Below are 14,086 nucleotides of genomic sequence, written 5' to 3' on the forward strand. Positions count from 1 at the left end.
AGCAAAAATCCCCGTTAGTGTTGAAGGATCCAATCTCTTGGAAATATTATGCTGGAACTCAGGTGAAATCACAACTGTTTTGCTTTACTTGAAATAAAGTCTTTTTTGTTTTTCAAATCCACGTTGCCATGGTAATGCTCAAAGAAATTCCAGTGCTAAAAACTTGTTGACTGTCAGGGAAATAGTGTCTGTTAGTAAGACTGTTGTGGACATAGGATCATGAAAAACCAATTTTGTAATGCAAAAAGAAAGCTCCAACCAACTATAGTGTGATTGGGGAGCCATGTTCACAAGGTGCATGGGGTTGGTGATAGGGCCTAACCACCATATCACCAATTCTTGGACCTGCACTCATGATGCCCACTTGGATTGTGGAACTGCCCTTGAATAAATAAACTCCCAAAGGACAGAGATGCAAGTCCTAGAAACATCTGTTTTATACAGGCAAACAATGCAACATAAATGAGGTGAAAAAACAAAATCACTGACTTTGCCATGGTATCAATTTATATCATATGGTATAACATTTGAGTCCATAAAGAGGTTCCTCCACATCATTGTGAGGCTTCCAAAAGTGAAACTCGAAGTTTTGTTGAATGTGGAGTCTTGTAATTCCAGCATTCAGTCTTTCTCACCAGACTCAGTCAGGGATGTTTTTGGAATGCATGACTCTGCTCCCACAGAGCATCAGCTGAATCAAGCCTGTTGAATATTCCTAGGCACCCATGGAAATTTTCTTCTCCAATGTTTCTGTGACATAGTCTGAACTGTTCCTTTCATTTACCAAAATGTCAGATTGCGCCTTTGGTGTGAAGATCAAGAGCTGGATTTATCATCTGTTCATAGTTGATGTAAATAGCAGCATTGTTCCTTTGTGCTGAAGGAACTGTTTTTTTTTCTGGTTTAGGAATTCTTCCCAATACTTTTGTTTTGAGCTCATGGCAAGAAAACAGTTTTCATTAACACAACCAAGTTCTCTATAAACTGAAAGCTCTGCCTTTCTATGTATTGTGAGTGGGATAGCACACCATGGGATAACAATTACCCACTGGCTTTTCATATATCGTGCACCAGAGTTTGCGATGGATAAAAGGTCTGTCATAATTAAAATCATAAAGCATATATATTTTAATATCTGCAAGATGTGCTGGATCACTATATACAAGAGGGCATCCTGCCCCTAATCAACATTTTGTTTTTGCCAATTTATGCATTAAAAAAATGGGAATTTCTGACTTTGACATGATACAGTCCTTCCAATACTTTAATGAGAAAATACATCTTTCAGTGTGTGTTGAATTAAATGTGAACTGCGGTGGCCAATTGCTAATCAGCCACCAGATGCTCACCAGAAAACTCAGCTACTTCACATAAGTAGCTTTCAAATTGTAACCTCCACCACCATGAACAAGCCAGGGCAGCAGATACATGCAAACACCACCAACTGCAGGGTCCCCTCCAATTCACACACCATCCTGACTTGGAAATATATCACCATTCTTTCACTGTCACTGGGTCAAAATCCTGAACTCCCTCCCTATCAGCACTGTGGCTATACCTACATCATGTGGACTATAGTGGTTCAAGAAGACAGCTCACCACCACCTTCTCAAGGGCAATTAAGCATGGGCAAAAACTGGTGGCCAAGCCAGTTATACTCACATCCTATGAGTGGGGTTTCCATCAATCCTCCACTGGAGAACTCAGGAGAACCCTCAAGAAAATTCCCATTCATGGTTCCTGCTCCTGATCACTATCCTGTGGCCTGCTGGAAATCACATGTGAGCATGTCTGGTGAGGGCTTAGTTATGATGCTTTATACGAATAAATTGCCAGTAAGCACTCATTTGTTTGTGCACACACATGAAAAATGGTTGCTTGCACGAGGCATCAGAGGTCTGCACGCACTGGTGGAACCATTTCCCGGCAAGTGTCAGGTCCTACTCACCTATTTGCCCGGACGCTAATCAGGTGGAACACACCCTAAATGTGCTCTGTCCACCAAGAATTAAACACACCTGCATTTCTGGGGCAACTGTTTGCATCCACTGAGGCATTCCATTGTTGTAGGCTTGCTCTCTGGCAGGGCTTAGCTTCTGAAAATGGGGAAAGAAGTTTAACTGTTACTGTAGGCCTCAGAGGCCTGCAGCAATAATAATGACTGCTCAGTTCAGGGTTTTCCGAACTCAGTCCAAAACCAACAGTGAGGTGGTGTTCAGTCCCATTTCTCTGCCAGCACTTGACAAAGGAATTGCTTAACTTCAGCATCATCCCAACAGATGGCACTCAGGTTCTGTTCAGATCCTCCAACTTGCTCGGGACAGGCTCATTCCTCTCGGATGCTTTTCCAAATGAGTGTCTTCCCAGAGTCCCAAAACCCAAATGAGGTAGGAGACTTCTTTAGGGGTCTCCTGCCTCTTTTGCATTGGATGACCTGCTTATCCTGATGTGAATGTAGTGGTACTCAATACCTTAAGGAACTAAGAAGAAATCACTGTGCAATGCAAAGGGTGCAATGTACTGGGCCTCGGTTCCATTCTCCTTGTTTTCACCTCAGGCGTACAGCTGAAAAAATATTACCCTTATGTCTTCAAGGAAAGAGGAAAGAAAGAGGGATAAAAGTGTAGATAAATTGTGTAAAGCAACTAGGTTACAAGAATTGTTTTACAATGATGGTGGAGCATAACACACAAGATGAAGTGATATTGTTTTACAGAAGATAAACTATAATTGATAAATTATATATTTTAACCAGAGTTTGAATGTAGGTATAACAGTGGATGATAAAGCAGATGACATCTACACTGATTTTGCCAGTAAGGAAGATTTGGGAATCGCAGATCAAAACCAAGAACCTTATTCTGCCAACACCCACGTTGAGTCTTCACAAGCAGCGTCAAGCAATAACCTTGGGAATATCCATGACAACAGGCTGGTCTTTTCAAAAAGTGTTTACAGCTTTGACATCCCGGAAGATGTAACACCAGGTAATGCGATTAATTCCTCATGATTAGAGCTCTCTTCGATGAAATACTAATTTACTAACTTTTGCAGGGCATGAAATTGAAAACTCTCAGCAGAATTGTCCTGGATTTATTTGTTTCCTCAGCTCATGAAATAAATTTGTTTGAATATAAGTGAGAACATATTCAATTTACCCAGGTAGTATGGAAATGTTTGACTATTCTTCTTACTTTTCCATGGCTTATTCTTTCTCCCACTATACCCTTTCAGCTGCACTTACTATTAACTTTTATATGAAGCTGGTGAACCTTCATTGATCAATGATCTGGAGGAAAGTTCTAATACAGACTTGTGGTTTGGCTTCACTGTCTCCTGATTAGATGTAGACTAAGATGTAGTCTGTATGCATAAGAAATGAATTGCATTACCTGTAATTACTGACTATTACATATTTCAAATGATGATGGTGGAACCACATTTGAAATATTGAGTGAAGGATATCAATGTATTGGTGGGGAGTTCAGCAAAGAATGATGAAAATAACTCCAGGACCTAGGCTTTAAATTATTAAAGTAGATTAATTGAACTACACTTATTTTCATTAGAGAATGGACAATTGAGAGAGGACATATTCAGTTTGCCAGTAACGCTAAGAAAGAAATTCCAAATAAAGTAAGGAAACTATTAGACAAATTTATTAAAGGTCACAAGAATAAAATTAGCTAACTTCAAACAAGACTAAACATGAGAAGAATGCTGTTTTTCTAGAGTGATTGAAATGGACGCCCAGTAGCTAATAATGTCTGCTTCATAATGACTTATAAATCTGGTCAGATGCAATTGAAGGTTTTAGGGATAAGCAGAGGCAAAGAAAATCAAATACTCCAAGGAATGCAATGGTTCCCATATAGCTGTGGCCAAAGAATGTCACGTGTGAAAAGCACTTAGTCAGATTTTAATAATGGAGCTGATTGATGGACATTATGGAATTTTGCTCCATTTCTTTAATCCTGAGGGTGAAGAGTTGTATTCAGACAGTCATTTTATACAAGATTCCCTTAAGTGATTGATTACATATGTGCAACAGACTCCATTATATACCTGATTGTGCATGGCCTGTGGAAGGAGACTGTGGAATGCTTTTTGTCATTCCACAAATATTGCAATTTTCTGTCAATCCTAGCAGTATTTTGCAATTTACAGAAAGTATTAATAAAAAAAGGTTCAGATTTAATTTCAATTTTATATTAGGTTAAAATAGCGCTTACAAATGTAATCAATAATATGTGTGAAGCTCTTCAGTGTTTTGCTCAAATATGGGCTTTCGTAGTGAAGCAGATGAATGACTCTGTATCAGATGAAAGTATACATAACATTTTTCTTTTATTCAAACCAGGCACTGTGGTGGGCTTAGTAACAGCTTCTGCTCCAAATCAGGGAGTCGATGACAAGGTGTATGCAATACAAGAAGATGATGGGAATGGTCTCTTTGTTATTAATCCAGCTACCGGAAATTTTACACTGACACGTTCTTTAGACTTTGAGTCTGCAAAGTATTACATTCTCACTGTGAAAGCTGCTAATACAGATGGGCAATTCAGTGTGATTCGGGTTTACTTCAATGTGCTGGATATCAATGACAACCCTCCAGTGTTCAATCCTGATTCCTACAGTATTAACATAATGGAAAATGTCCCCATTGGCACCAGTGTTTTAACCCTGAATGTGACTGATGCTGATGAAGGTGAGATGTAGAGGTGTCTTTCCCAAAATGCTTAGTCTTTCTGATACATTTGCAATTAATATTTGTACCAGTATATCAAGGCAAATTTTACATGATGGTTGCAGCAAAGTTATTGAGGGAGGTCAATAACAGTAATATGTAATTGATGACACTTAAAAATATGCAGCATGTTTTGGATAATAAAAGTTAATGCACTGTCTTTCCACATGCACTGTGGTATGAATTAGATTCTATTTCACATTCCAAGGAGATGCCCATGCCCTCGTCTTCTGTTGAATTATTCACACGAGACATGTTAGACAGCGTGACAGGAGGAATTTCAGAAAAAGGCACACAAAGCAAATGAAACAATGTAACTTCTGTCCAACATATCTCCAGGAAATCACATAGAAATCCAGATGTTCATTGTACAAGACTCCCTTTGATTAATTAATTGGACTTTATTTGTCACACTGTGCTGTTTTGATGTCACACATTTAGTGATTGATCAATCAGTAAATGCGCAACATTCAGAGTCCACCTCAGAATGATTCTAACCAGTCAATCACATTTCCTTGTTTGAGAATACCATAATGGTAATATGTTAAACATTTACCCTCCTAAGCCTGCCTAGCAGTCCTGTAGAATTCTCTTCATATCGTGACATTACTTGATACATGGCTTTGAGGAAAGGTTTGTGCTTTCTTTTATTTTGTTAGATGGAAAATACAATTATTGCTGCGATGGAGCCATTTCCAGTGGATTCCATGGCAAAATAGAAAACATGTTCAGTGAAGTATGAGGGATGACTATTGACTATATCAGCACATCAAAAATCACATGGGCTGTGTCTTTTCTATTAAAGCAGTAATGCTTTATAATAATAGAGTAATAATTAAAACATGTGCAAAATGCATAACACATATACACTAGATAGTAATATAAGAAAAGTCAAATTAAACATGCTTACATTCTAAATTTACCTATTTCTTTAATTTTGTGGTAACAACCTTAAACATTGAGGAACATATTGAGATAGTGGCCTGAAAGATCCAGGAGGGTATAATATCAACATTTATGCCACGATTGTGCCCACCGTGGAATTCAGCTACTGACCCTGTTCAACCCTGTTAGTGGGTTTGTGTTCCACCTACTCCATTGGGAGAATGTTGTTGGTGACCAAACGCCCTCCTTTAAAGCTTCTTGGCCTCTTCAACAACAACAACAATAACTTGCATTTACATAGTGCCTTCAGCATAGTAAAAGGTCCCAACATTCTAGACAGGAGCAATAGCAAACAAAATATAAGGAGACACTGGGAGCGATAACAAAAAACCTGGTCAAAATGACAGATTCTAAGGAGCGCCTTAAATGTGGAATTCCAGTGCTTGAGGCCCAGGCAGCATAAGGCATTGCTGCCATTTGTGATGCAATTAAAATCAGAAATGCTTAAAAGACTAGAATTGAAGGAGCGTAGAGATCTCACAGGGTTGGGGAGCTGAAGGAAATTACAGAGATAGGATGGGTCAGACCAAGGAGGGATTTGAAAAAGAGCATGAGAATTTTAAAATCAAGGCATTGTTGGACATCAAGCCAATATAGGTCAGTGATCAAAGGGGTGATAGGAGAACAGGACTTGGTGAGAGTAAGGACATGGATGGCAGAGTTTTGGATGATGGAGATGGAGATAGGCAGTTTTGGTGATGGAGCGGACATTTTGACAGAAGCTGATCGCGAGGTCAAATACGGCACCAATATTGTGAACAATCTGGAGTTCAAACACTAACCCCAGACTAGATCCTACCGAATTCTGCAGGTGAGACCATGTGCACATGCGCAAATTACCAAGTCCTGACAGAGTGCCAGGGTGCAGGATCGCCTGACTTAGACAATCCTTAGTCACAGCCCTGTCTTGTTATGTAGAAGACCTTGTCAAGGAGGGTAGAGACATCCTAGAAACCTACTGGGCCCTGACGAAGTTTGCAGTGTTAGCTCAGTCCAATAGTAACACTGGGAAGAATTTTCTGGTCGGCGAGCGGGTGTGGGGCCAGCTTGCCAACACATAAAATGACAAGTGGTGATGTTGGCCAGGCGTCCCGACATCACCGCGTGTCATTTCGATTTTCAGTTCGACGGGTGTGCAGCCAACTCGGCTGCACGCCTGCCGAACTGTCTAGGGCCAGTTAAGATCTGTTAAAAGCTATTTAAAATAGTTAATTGAGCTGCCATCCAACCTTAAGGCCCTGACGGCCTTCGCATTTTTCATGAAACCTCATCCACAGGTTTCATGAAGTTTTTATAAATTAAATAAAGTTTTCCATTAATGTTCCTTGACATGTCCCCTCATGTGACCTGTCTCATGAGGGGACATGTCTTATAATATTTTCTTCTCTGTATTTAGCTTTTAAAAACTTTAACTAATTCCCCTGAGGCACCTCTGTCAGGGGCGCCGATCAGGTTCGTGCTCTCTCCCGCCCACCCCTGCACAACCCCCCCAACGGGTGGAAAATTCAGCCCACTGTCAAATTTGAATTGAACAATTCACTGGAGGGGTGAGAATACATTTTAGTGCAGCGCTGAGAGAATGCAGCTTGGTCAAAGTGCAAACCTTTGGATAAGACTTTAAACAATGGCATTACCTGCCTATTCAGGGGGGACTTAAAAGATCCCACGACACTATTCAAAGTACGATCATGAAATTTTCCCTGTGTCCTGGCCTATATTTATCCCTTAACCTGCACTTCCAGGATAGATTAACTGTTCATTTATCTCACTGCTGTCTGTGAGAGCTTGCTGTGCTTAAATCTGGCTGACATGTTTGGCTAAAAACCAATAGTGGCTTCAAAACCAATTTATTTGGTGCAAATGTCATGTCCTGAAGATGCAGAAGTTATTTTATAGAAGTGCAAGTTCTTCTGTTAAAGGCTGTGTGACTTTGGGGTCAAAGAGAAAGGCTGTGAATATTAAAAATCTGAACTGAAAATAGAAAATGCTGCAATATCTCAGCAGGATAGACAGCATCTGAAAGGGAAAGAGAGGTTAACATTTTGAATGTGAACTTTCACTGGAATTGGTGTGGTTGGAGCAGGAACAATGTTTTTAAGAGCAACGTGGAGAGAGGAGAGTAACAGACAGTGATTAAGAGTATAGGTACCACTTTGTAAATAGACAGGCACTGGGTTTAATAAACTGTCAATAGATTTTTAAAATGCAGGAAGGATTTATGAAGGAAAGTTAAATGGTTATGTCTGTCATGCAAGTGAAAAACCATGTAAAAAAAATGGTTTAATATCGATAAGCCCCTTTTAATTGTCTGCAAAAAAAAACTAGCTTTGTTCATTATGAACACTTACTTAAATTTTGTTTATATTTTTAAATATAAACTATTTATGTTAAAAATTAAACTATGAAACTAAATAGCTTCATAGTTTAATTAATTGAGTTTGTTTTTTAAAGTGAGTTTACCAGTGAATAGCTGAGTCAAAAACACAATAAAGGCCTGGGGTTTATGCTGAGCAAGTTGGCCTTCACTGAGGTAGCAGCAGAAGGGGTGTTATAATTGGCTACTTGCACGCTAGGTGAGGGAGTGAAACCCAACTAGGCTTTCCAATCCTGCCCTAATCCAATCACCACTGTTGGAAGAGCTTGTGTATCGATATAAGAACATAAGAATATAAGACATATGAGCAGGAGTAGAGCATGTGGCCCATTGAGCCTGCTTTGCCATTCTATACAAACATGGCTAATCTCGTATGAGGACGGTGCACTGGGCTCCATTGTGAATGTCCCTGCATATAAATACTGAAGCCTGCTGAGGCTCAATGTCAAAGCTTGATAATGGTCATTTGGCCAAGAAAGCCTACATCACTGGAATTGTACTCCAGCAAATATTTCATTAGTCTGAATTTTACGGGCCATCCACAGGCAGAAAAATAACCAGCCGGACCTGTAAATGAGGGCATGTGCTATTGCTGGCATATCGGCCATCAGTCTACCTGCCCCGCACCACCCCGCCCCCACCATGATTTTACGGGTGGCCAGGGAGGCATTGGGTGGGTTGCCCACTCGTGACCTAATTGAGGTCCTTAAGTGGGCAATTAATGACAAATTAAGAGCCGTCCCACTGATATAATAGGTGGTGGGAGAGATCTGTGCCCAACAAATGGCCAGTAAGTTTAACCCTGCAGGCTGAAAGGGAGGAGCCTTCTTCTCCATCCCCCTGTGTCAATCGGACGGCCCCCTCTCACAGTTTTGCTACCCTCAGCCCTTGCCCTGTCCAACATGCCCATACCTCCCATCCCCACCTCACCCCCACCAACCCCCGCACCTCAATGGGGCCTGTTAGCCTGGCCCCAGCAAGACCCCAGACTTCCCTGAAAGCCTGGTTCAATCACTGAACCTCCTTGGCCTACCTGCAGCACCAGCAGTGGCCACCAGTCCGACGCTGCCAGTGTGCATAGTTGCTGGTCCCCAAATGGCCTCATACTAGTTAAAAGGCTGTTGACCAAAAAATTAAAGTGGGTCGAGCTAGCTAAGCAGAGGCGGACTCACCCCCAACGTTTATGCTTGGGAGCCCGCCCTCAGTGTAAGCTCAAGCCCATTGTCTTCAGAAAAGGAAAGGGCAGAAAATTGGCAAGAGGAATTTTAATATTGTCATCCAACATGTTTAAAATTTAAATCCATTTAAAACACAGATTTTTTTCACTCAGGATCGTGGGCCTTTGGAGCTCTCTTCATGAAAAGGTGGTGGAAGCAGAGTCTGAATATTTTTAAGGCAGAGGTGGATAGACTCTTGGGAAGCAAGGGGGTGATAGATTATCAGGGATAGGCGGGATGCAGATTTCAGGTTACTATCAGATTAGCCATGATCTTATCCAATGGTGGAGCAGGCTCGAGGGGCTGAATGGCCTACTCCTGCTTCTTGTTCATATGTTCGTAACGTGGAACACCACATGATCTTGTCCCAGGGCCTGCCATTGTCGTTTTTGAGCTGGTCACTGAAAGGAACATAAGGATGATGCAGCAATGATTTTGTATTTTAATACTCTGGTGCATAGTCTGGCCTCTGCTCAGGCCTGCCCAACCCCCAACCCGCCCCCCTCTCTCTCATATTACATGGCAGTTCAGATTGGGTACTGGGCGGAATCACAGGCATTAAGCTGCTTTCTATCACTGTATGGTACAGCAGTTCAGTCTATTCCTGACCGCAGCATTAGTGCACCCATCTGTCCACTTCTTCAATTAAACAGTGAACTTTCCTCCCTCCAGAATAAGACTTTGGGAAACTGAAACATTTAGCAGGAGTATGCTCCCTTCACACTGACCTTAAAATGTATCAACTGAAATGGATAACAATGTCAATGCCTCCAACTCCTTTTCATGCTATTCCTATGAATGTTTAATGCTGCTATTGTTGCCTGTGCAGAGAGAACAAAATCTTTAACAGCATGTTGTGTCTTTCACTTTGGTTTATTCATGCTTGGATACTGCAATGAGTAACTCTATTCATTCAAGTTAAAAGGAAATCTGGCTTGCCTGACAGCTGCTGCTCTGACTCACTCCTCCTCCCTGGTCTTTGTACACTATTTTTACTGCAACTTTACGCATATTTTACGCATACACCTTCTAAGTGACATCATCACCATCACCATTTGCGCATGGAAATAATTGACTTGGGAAGAAAGAGTTGACTGCTATTGCTGTACTGCAGTAGTAAGGCATCAGTCAACAATGCAACCTAGTCACTTGGAAACAAGAGATGTGGAAATCATAGGGATGTACCTATATCTATTCTATAATGTGTCTAATTGGAATCTTTTCATACTTAATTTAATTTATTAAAAATTTCTACCATAGCCACAGAAGCACCAATTTTGCAAACATCTGAAATGAATCTTCCTGTTTTCAATTCAGATCTTACATATTGACCTACTTTTCTGCATGCCAGTGGAGCTGCTTACCAACGTGTATCTTAGGGATATATAACGTCCTGGAAAAACAATGAAAGTGTCCAATAAGTAGGAAACAAAACAGATGAAGGATAATTATAGTGAAAGCTGAACAGTCATTTTGAAAAGCCTGAGATTCAGTGTCTTGACCTGTAAAACAAAGTCTGAGCGAAATCCTTGTTTTCTCTTCATTTATTAAAATTTACGTCAGACTGTATCTAATCGATAGATTGAATGCAGCTGTTGTAGTCAAGCTTAAACTTGAGAAAAACAGTTTAATCATAATGGGATCAGGTTTTACAAAGTTCCATCAGTCATTATGTCATCGTAATGGTGATTTCAAAAGCACTTTAGCATTCCAATATCTATTAGTTGCTGTAAACGTTTTGAATTCACAAGGCACACATTGGGGAGAAAGCTAGGAATGCCTTTTTCACACTAACTTTAAAGCTCTACTGTACTTATTTATTCTGAATTACTTCCCAACTCCAGCCTACTTTCATAAATTAAAAATGAACTGACCAGTTATCTTTGAGCATGATATTAGAGCTGGTTTAGTAAACCATTAATAACTAGAGATTAAACAGTGAGAAACCATGTTAATTGTCTTTTTGACATGTGTTGAACTTATGCCAAAGTCTCGGAGTAAAGAGAACAGCATGTACTTAATTGTCCAAGGTAATTTTCAGACTGAGCAAGCTGATCAAAGCATTCAGGGTGAACATTCTGTAAGGTGTCAAATAGTTGTATAGAACAATCTATCATGTACAGAGAAATAATCTTCAAATCTTAGTATAGAGGTTACTTCCCTTGCATGGGGTTACCTGAACTTACCATAGCAACAAATATATTTTAAAACTGCTCAAAGGGCACTTGTCGAAGACTGCAATTTATAAAATTGGAGTAATCAACCCTCTATATGGCTTGATGGGTATTGCATTGCCCAATATCTTGCTAAATCCTGCAGAATATAAAGTTTCCAGTTTCTATCCCAGGTTTCTGCTGATTTAACTGATTTTAGCCAAAGTGGCAGTAAGGATGCTACACTGAAAGGGGGAAAAATTAATCAAAGTTCCCACTTCTAATTGATACTCAATGATTTATTCTGAGAAGTGGGTAAATTAGGACAGATTAGGACTTTCCTGTGATGTCCCATCATCAACCCTCATTTATTAGACTCACAACACTCACTGTCTAGATTGAAACATGATAAGTGGCCATCTGAGCTAAGTCCGGCTGGCACCCATGGAGATAAACATTAGCATGTGTTGTGTCTTCAAAAACAACAACTTACATTTATAAATCAAATGAGGTTACTTATTTTCCAAAGAGAGGAAGAAAATTTATTAAGATGAGAATAAAAGGTTGGGAAAAGTACTCTGATTCAGATTATAATGAAGTTCAATCTTGTCAGAACGGTGAATACTGTTTACTTTCTGAAGGAACTCCAGGATTATTGGGGGGAAAAAAGAGTGTAATTGTCTTTGGATTCATTTAACAGTTGGACAATGACAAACTCTCACTTTCCTATGTAAATGTTAATCAGTCATTCATATCTCATCTAGGGCCAGGGTTTTCCAGCCCCTGCCGCCGCTGGGATCTTCCGGTCCCGCTGAAAGTCCACGGCGGGCCTCACAATGACAGGGCCAGAAAATCCCGGCCAAGGAAATGACAAGAGTGGCATCAGTTGAGCAGAGACTGTTTGTGATGCTGATCTGCTGACTGTCTTGCAGGGAAAGTTGGCATAGATAGGAAATGCTCTGTGTAAGTCATGTATAAATGACCAAACATTATTTAATCTTGTGATTTGTCTGTTGTCCAGGTCTGACTGCTGCTTTGACATTCAAGATAATCTCAGGGGACCGCAATGGGCAGTTTACAGTTGACAGAAATGCTGTGCTTAGGGTCCAAAAGGCATTAGATCTGGAACACCAGTCTGTTTATACTTTAATTGTTCAAGCTACTGACCAAGCTCAATGTGATTCAGTACGTTTCACAAGTAGTACATGGATTACAGTGAAGCTCAATGATGTGAATGATAATGCCCCTGAGTTCAGAATTGCAAATACTGTCTACCTTCCAGAAGATACTTCCATTGCCACGGTGATAATGACAGTTAAAGCTGTGGATCTGGATAGTGGACTTAATGGCCACGTTGAATATTCTCTGCAGCAATTTACAAGGAACAAGTTTAGCATCAATGCAACAAGTGGGGATCTTAGTGTCATTGGAGATCTTGACAGAGAACTAGCGGAATGGGTTCCAATAGATGTGATTGCTTCAGACAAAGGACAGCCATCATTATCTTCTTCAATAAGCATTACAGTAATCATTACTGACATAAATGACAACAGTCCTGCCTTCACACAAAACACTTATAATGTCACAGTGGATGAAAATATACCTCGTGGTTCAGATTTACTCACAGTTTCAGCTACTGACCCCGATGAAGATAAAAACGGACAAGTTCGATATACTATTAACAGCAAGGACTTTTACATAGATTCAGTCACTGGATTAATCTCAGTGTCTGGAAATTTGGATCGTGAAAAAATCCCAGTGTATACTTTTGTGGTGTTTGCATTGGATGGTGGAGAGAGTCCCAGGTCAGGAACAGCCACTGTCAATGTTATACTCAGAGATTTCAATGACTTTGCACCAATCATCCAGCCCATGAGAATGACTTTACATCTCTTGGAGAACATAAATACAGTTCCACAAATTATATATCAGGTATTTAGGAGATTTGCTTTTTATTATATCTTCTCTACATGCTTTGACAGTTATTTTAATTGTTAATATACTTGACTTTTTTTCTATTTGATCAAGCCAGTGAAGAAGGTATGTAAGCTATGTAAAATCTACTTTATCATGGATTCTCAAGCAAATTTCTGTATTTCTGTGACCAACCCCATATCTTCCTTTGCTTCAAATGTCAGCCTGCTCTTCCTTTCAAAGATGCAGTGCGAGCTGCCTTAACTATTCCTTGTGGTAAAGCATTACATGCTCTAGCATCTCTGCAAAAAGAACTTTCTCCTTATGCTGAAAAAAGAGACATGTCAAAGCTTTTTGTCTTGCACTCATCAGGACTCTTTGCAATACCAATATACTATTTTGGATGAAACAAAAGTCAATTAATTAAAAAGAAATCAATAAATCATAGGCGGTAAACAGCCCCTGATGGGGAACTGTAACTAAAATAAACTGTCAAAGGAAACTTACAAAATCAAATTAAAAGAATACCAATATAAGAGGAAAACAATTTATACTGTATGAGAGAAGAATGCTGATTGGTTAGCAAGTGGACTCTGATTGGTAGAGTCATTGCCATGGAGGATGCACCAGTTGAAGGTGACTGACAGTTAACTGCCAAGCATTGTTTGAAATTTAAACCAGGCGGCTTGACCCTGATTGGTCAAGGCATTGTCCTGAAGAATGAATCCATGAATGG

At 40.1% G+C, this 14,086-nt stretch overlaps 1 protein-coding gene across 1 annotated transcript in view; it reads left to right on the forward strand.

Annotated features, from left to right (window-relative positions):
- Nucleotides 1–788: 788 nt before the first annotated feature.
- LOC121283872 (protocadherin Fat 4) overlaps nt 789–14,086 on the forward strand; it is a 168,146-nt gene continuing 154,848 nt past the window's right edge. The window contains exons 1-4 of the mRNA XM_041198674.1: nt 789–851; nt 2,756–2,987; nt 4,361–4,708; nt 12,458–13,368. Of these exons, the coding sequence (XP_041054608.1) occupies nt 789–851; nt 2,756–2,987; nt 4,361–4,708; nt 12,458–13,368 (1,554 nt within the window). The remainder of the gene's footprint in view (nt 852–2,755; nt 2,988–4,360; nt 4,709–12,457; nt 13,369–14,086) is intronic.

Source organism: Carcharodon carcharias, chromosome 11 (assembly GCF_017639515.1).
Source record: "Carcharodon carcharias isolate sCarCar2 chromosome 11, sCarCar2.pri, whole genome shotgun sequence".
Taxonomy (NCBI): Eukaryota; Metazoa; Chordata; class Chondrichthyes; order Lamniformes; family Lamnidae; genus Carcharodon; species Carcharodon carcharias.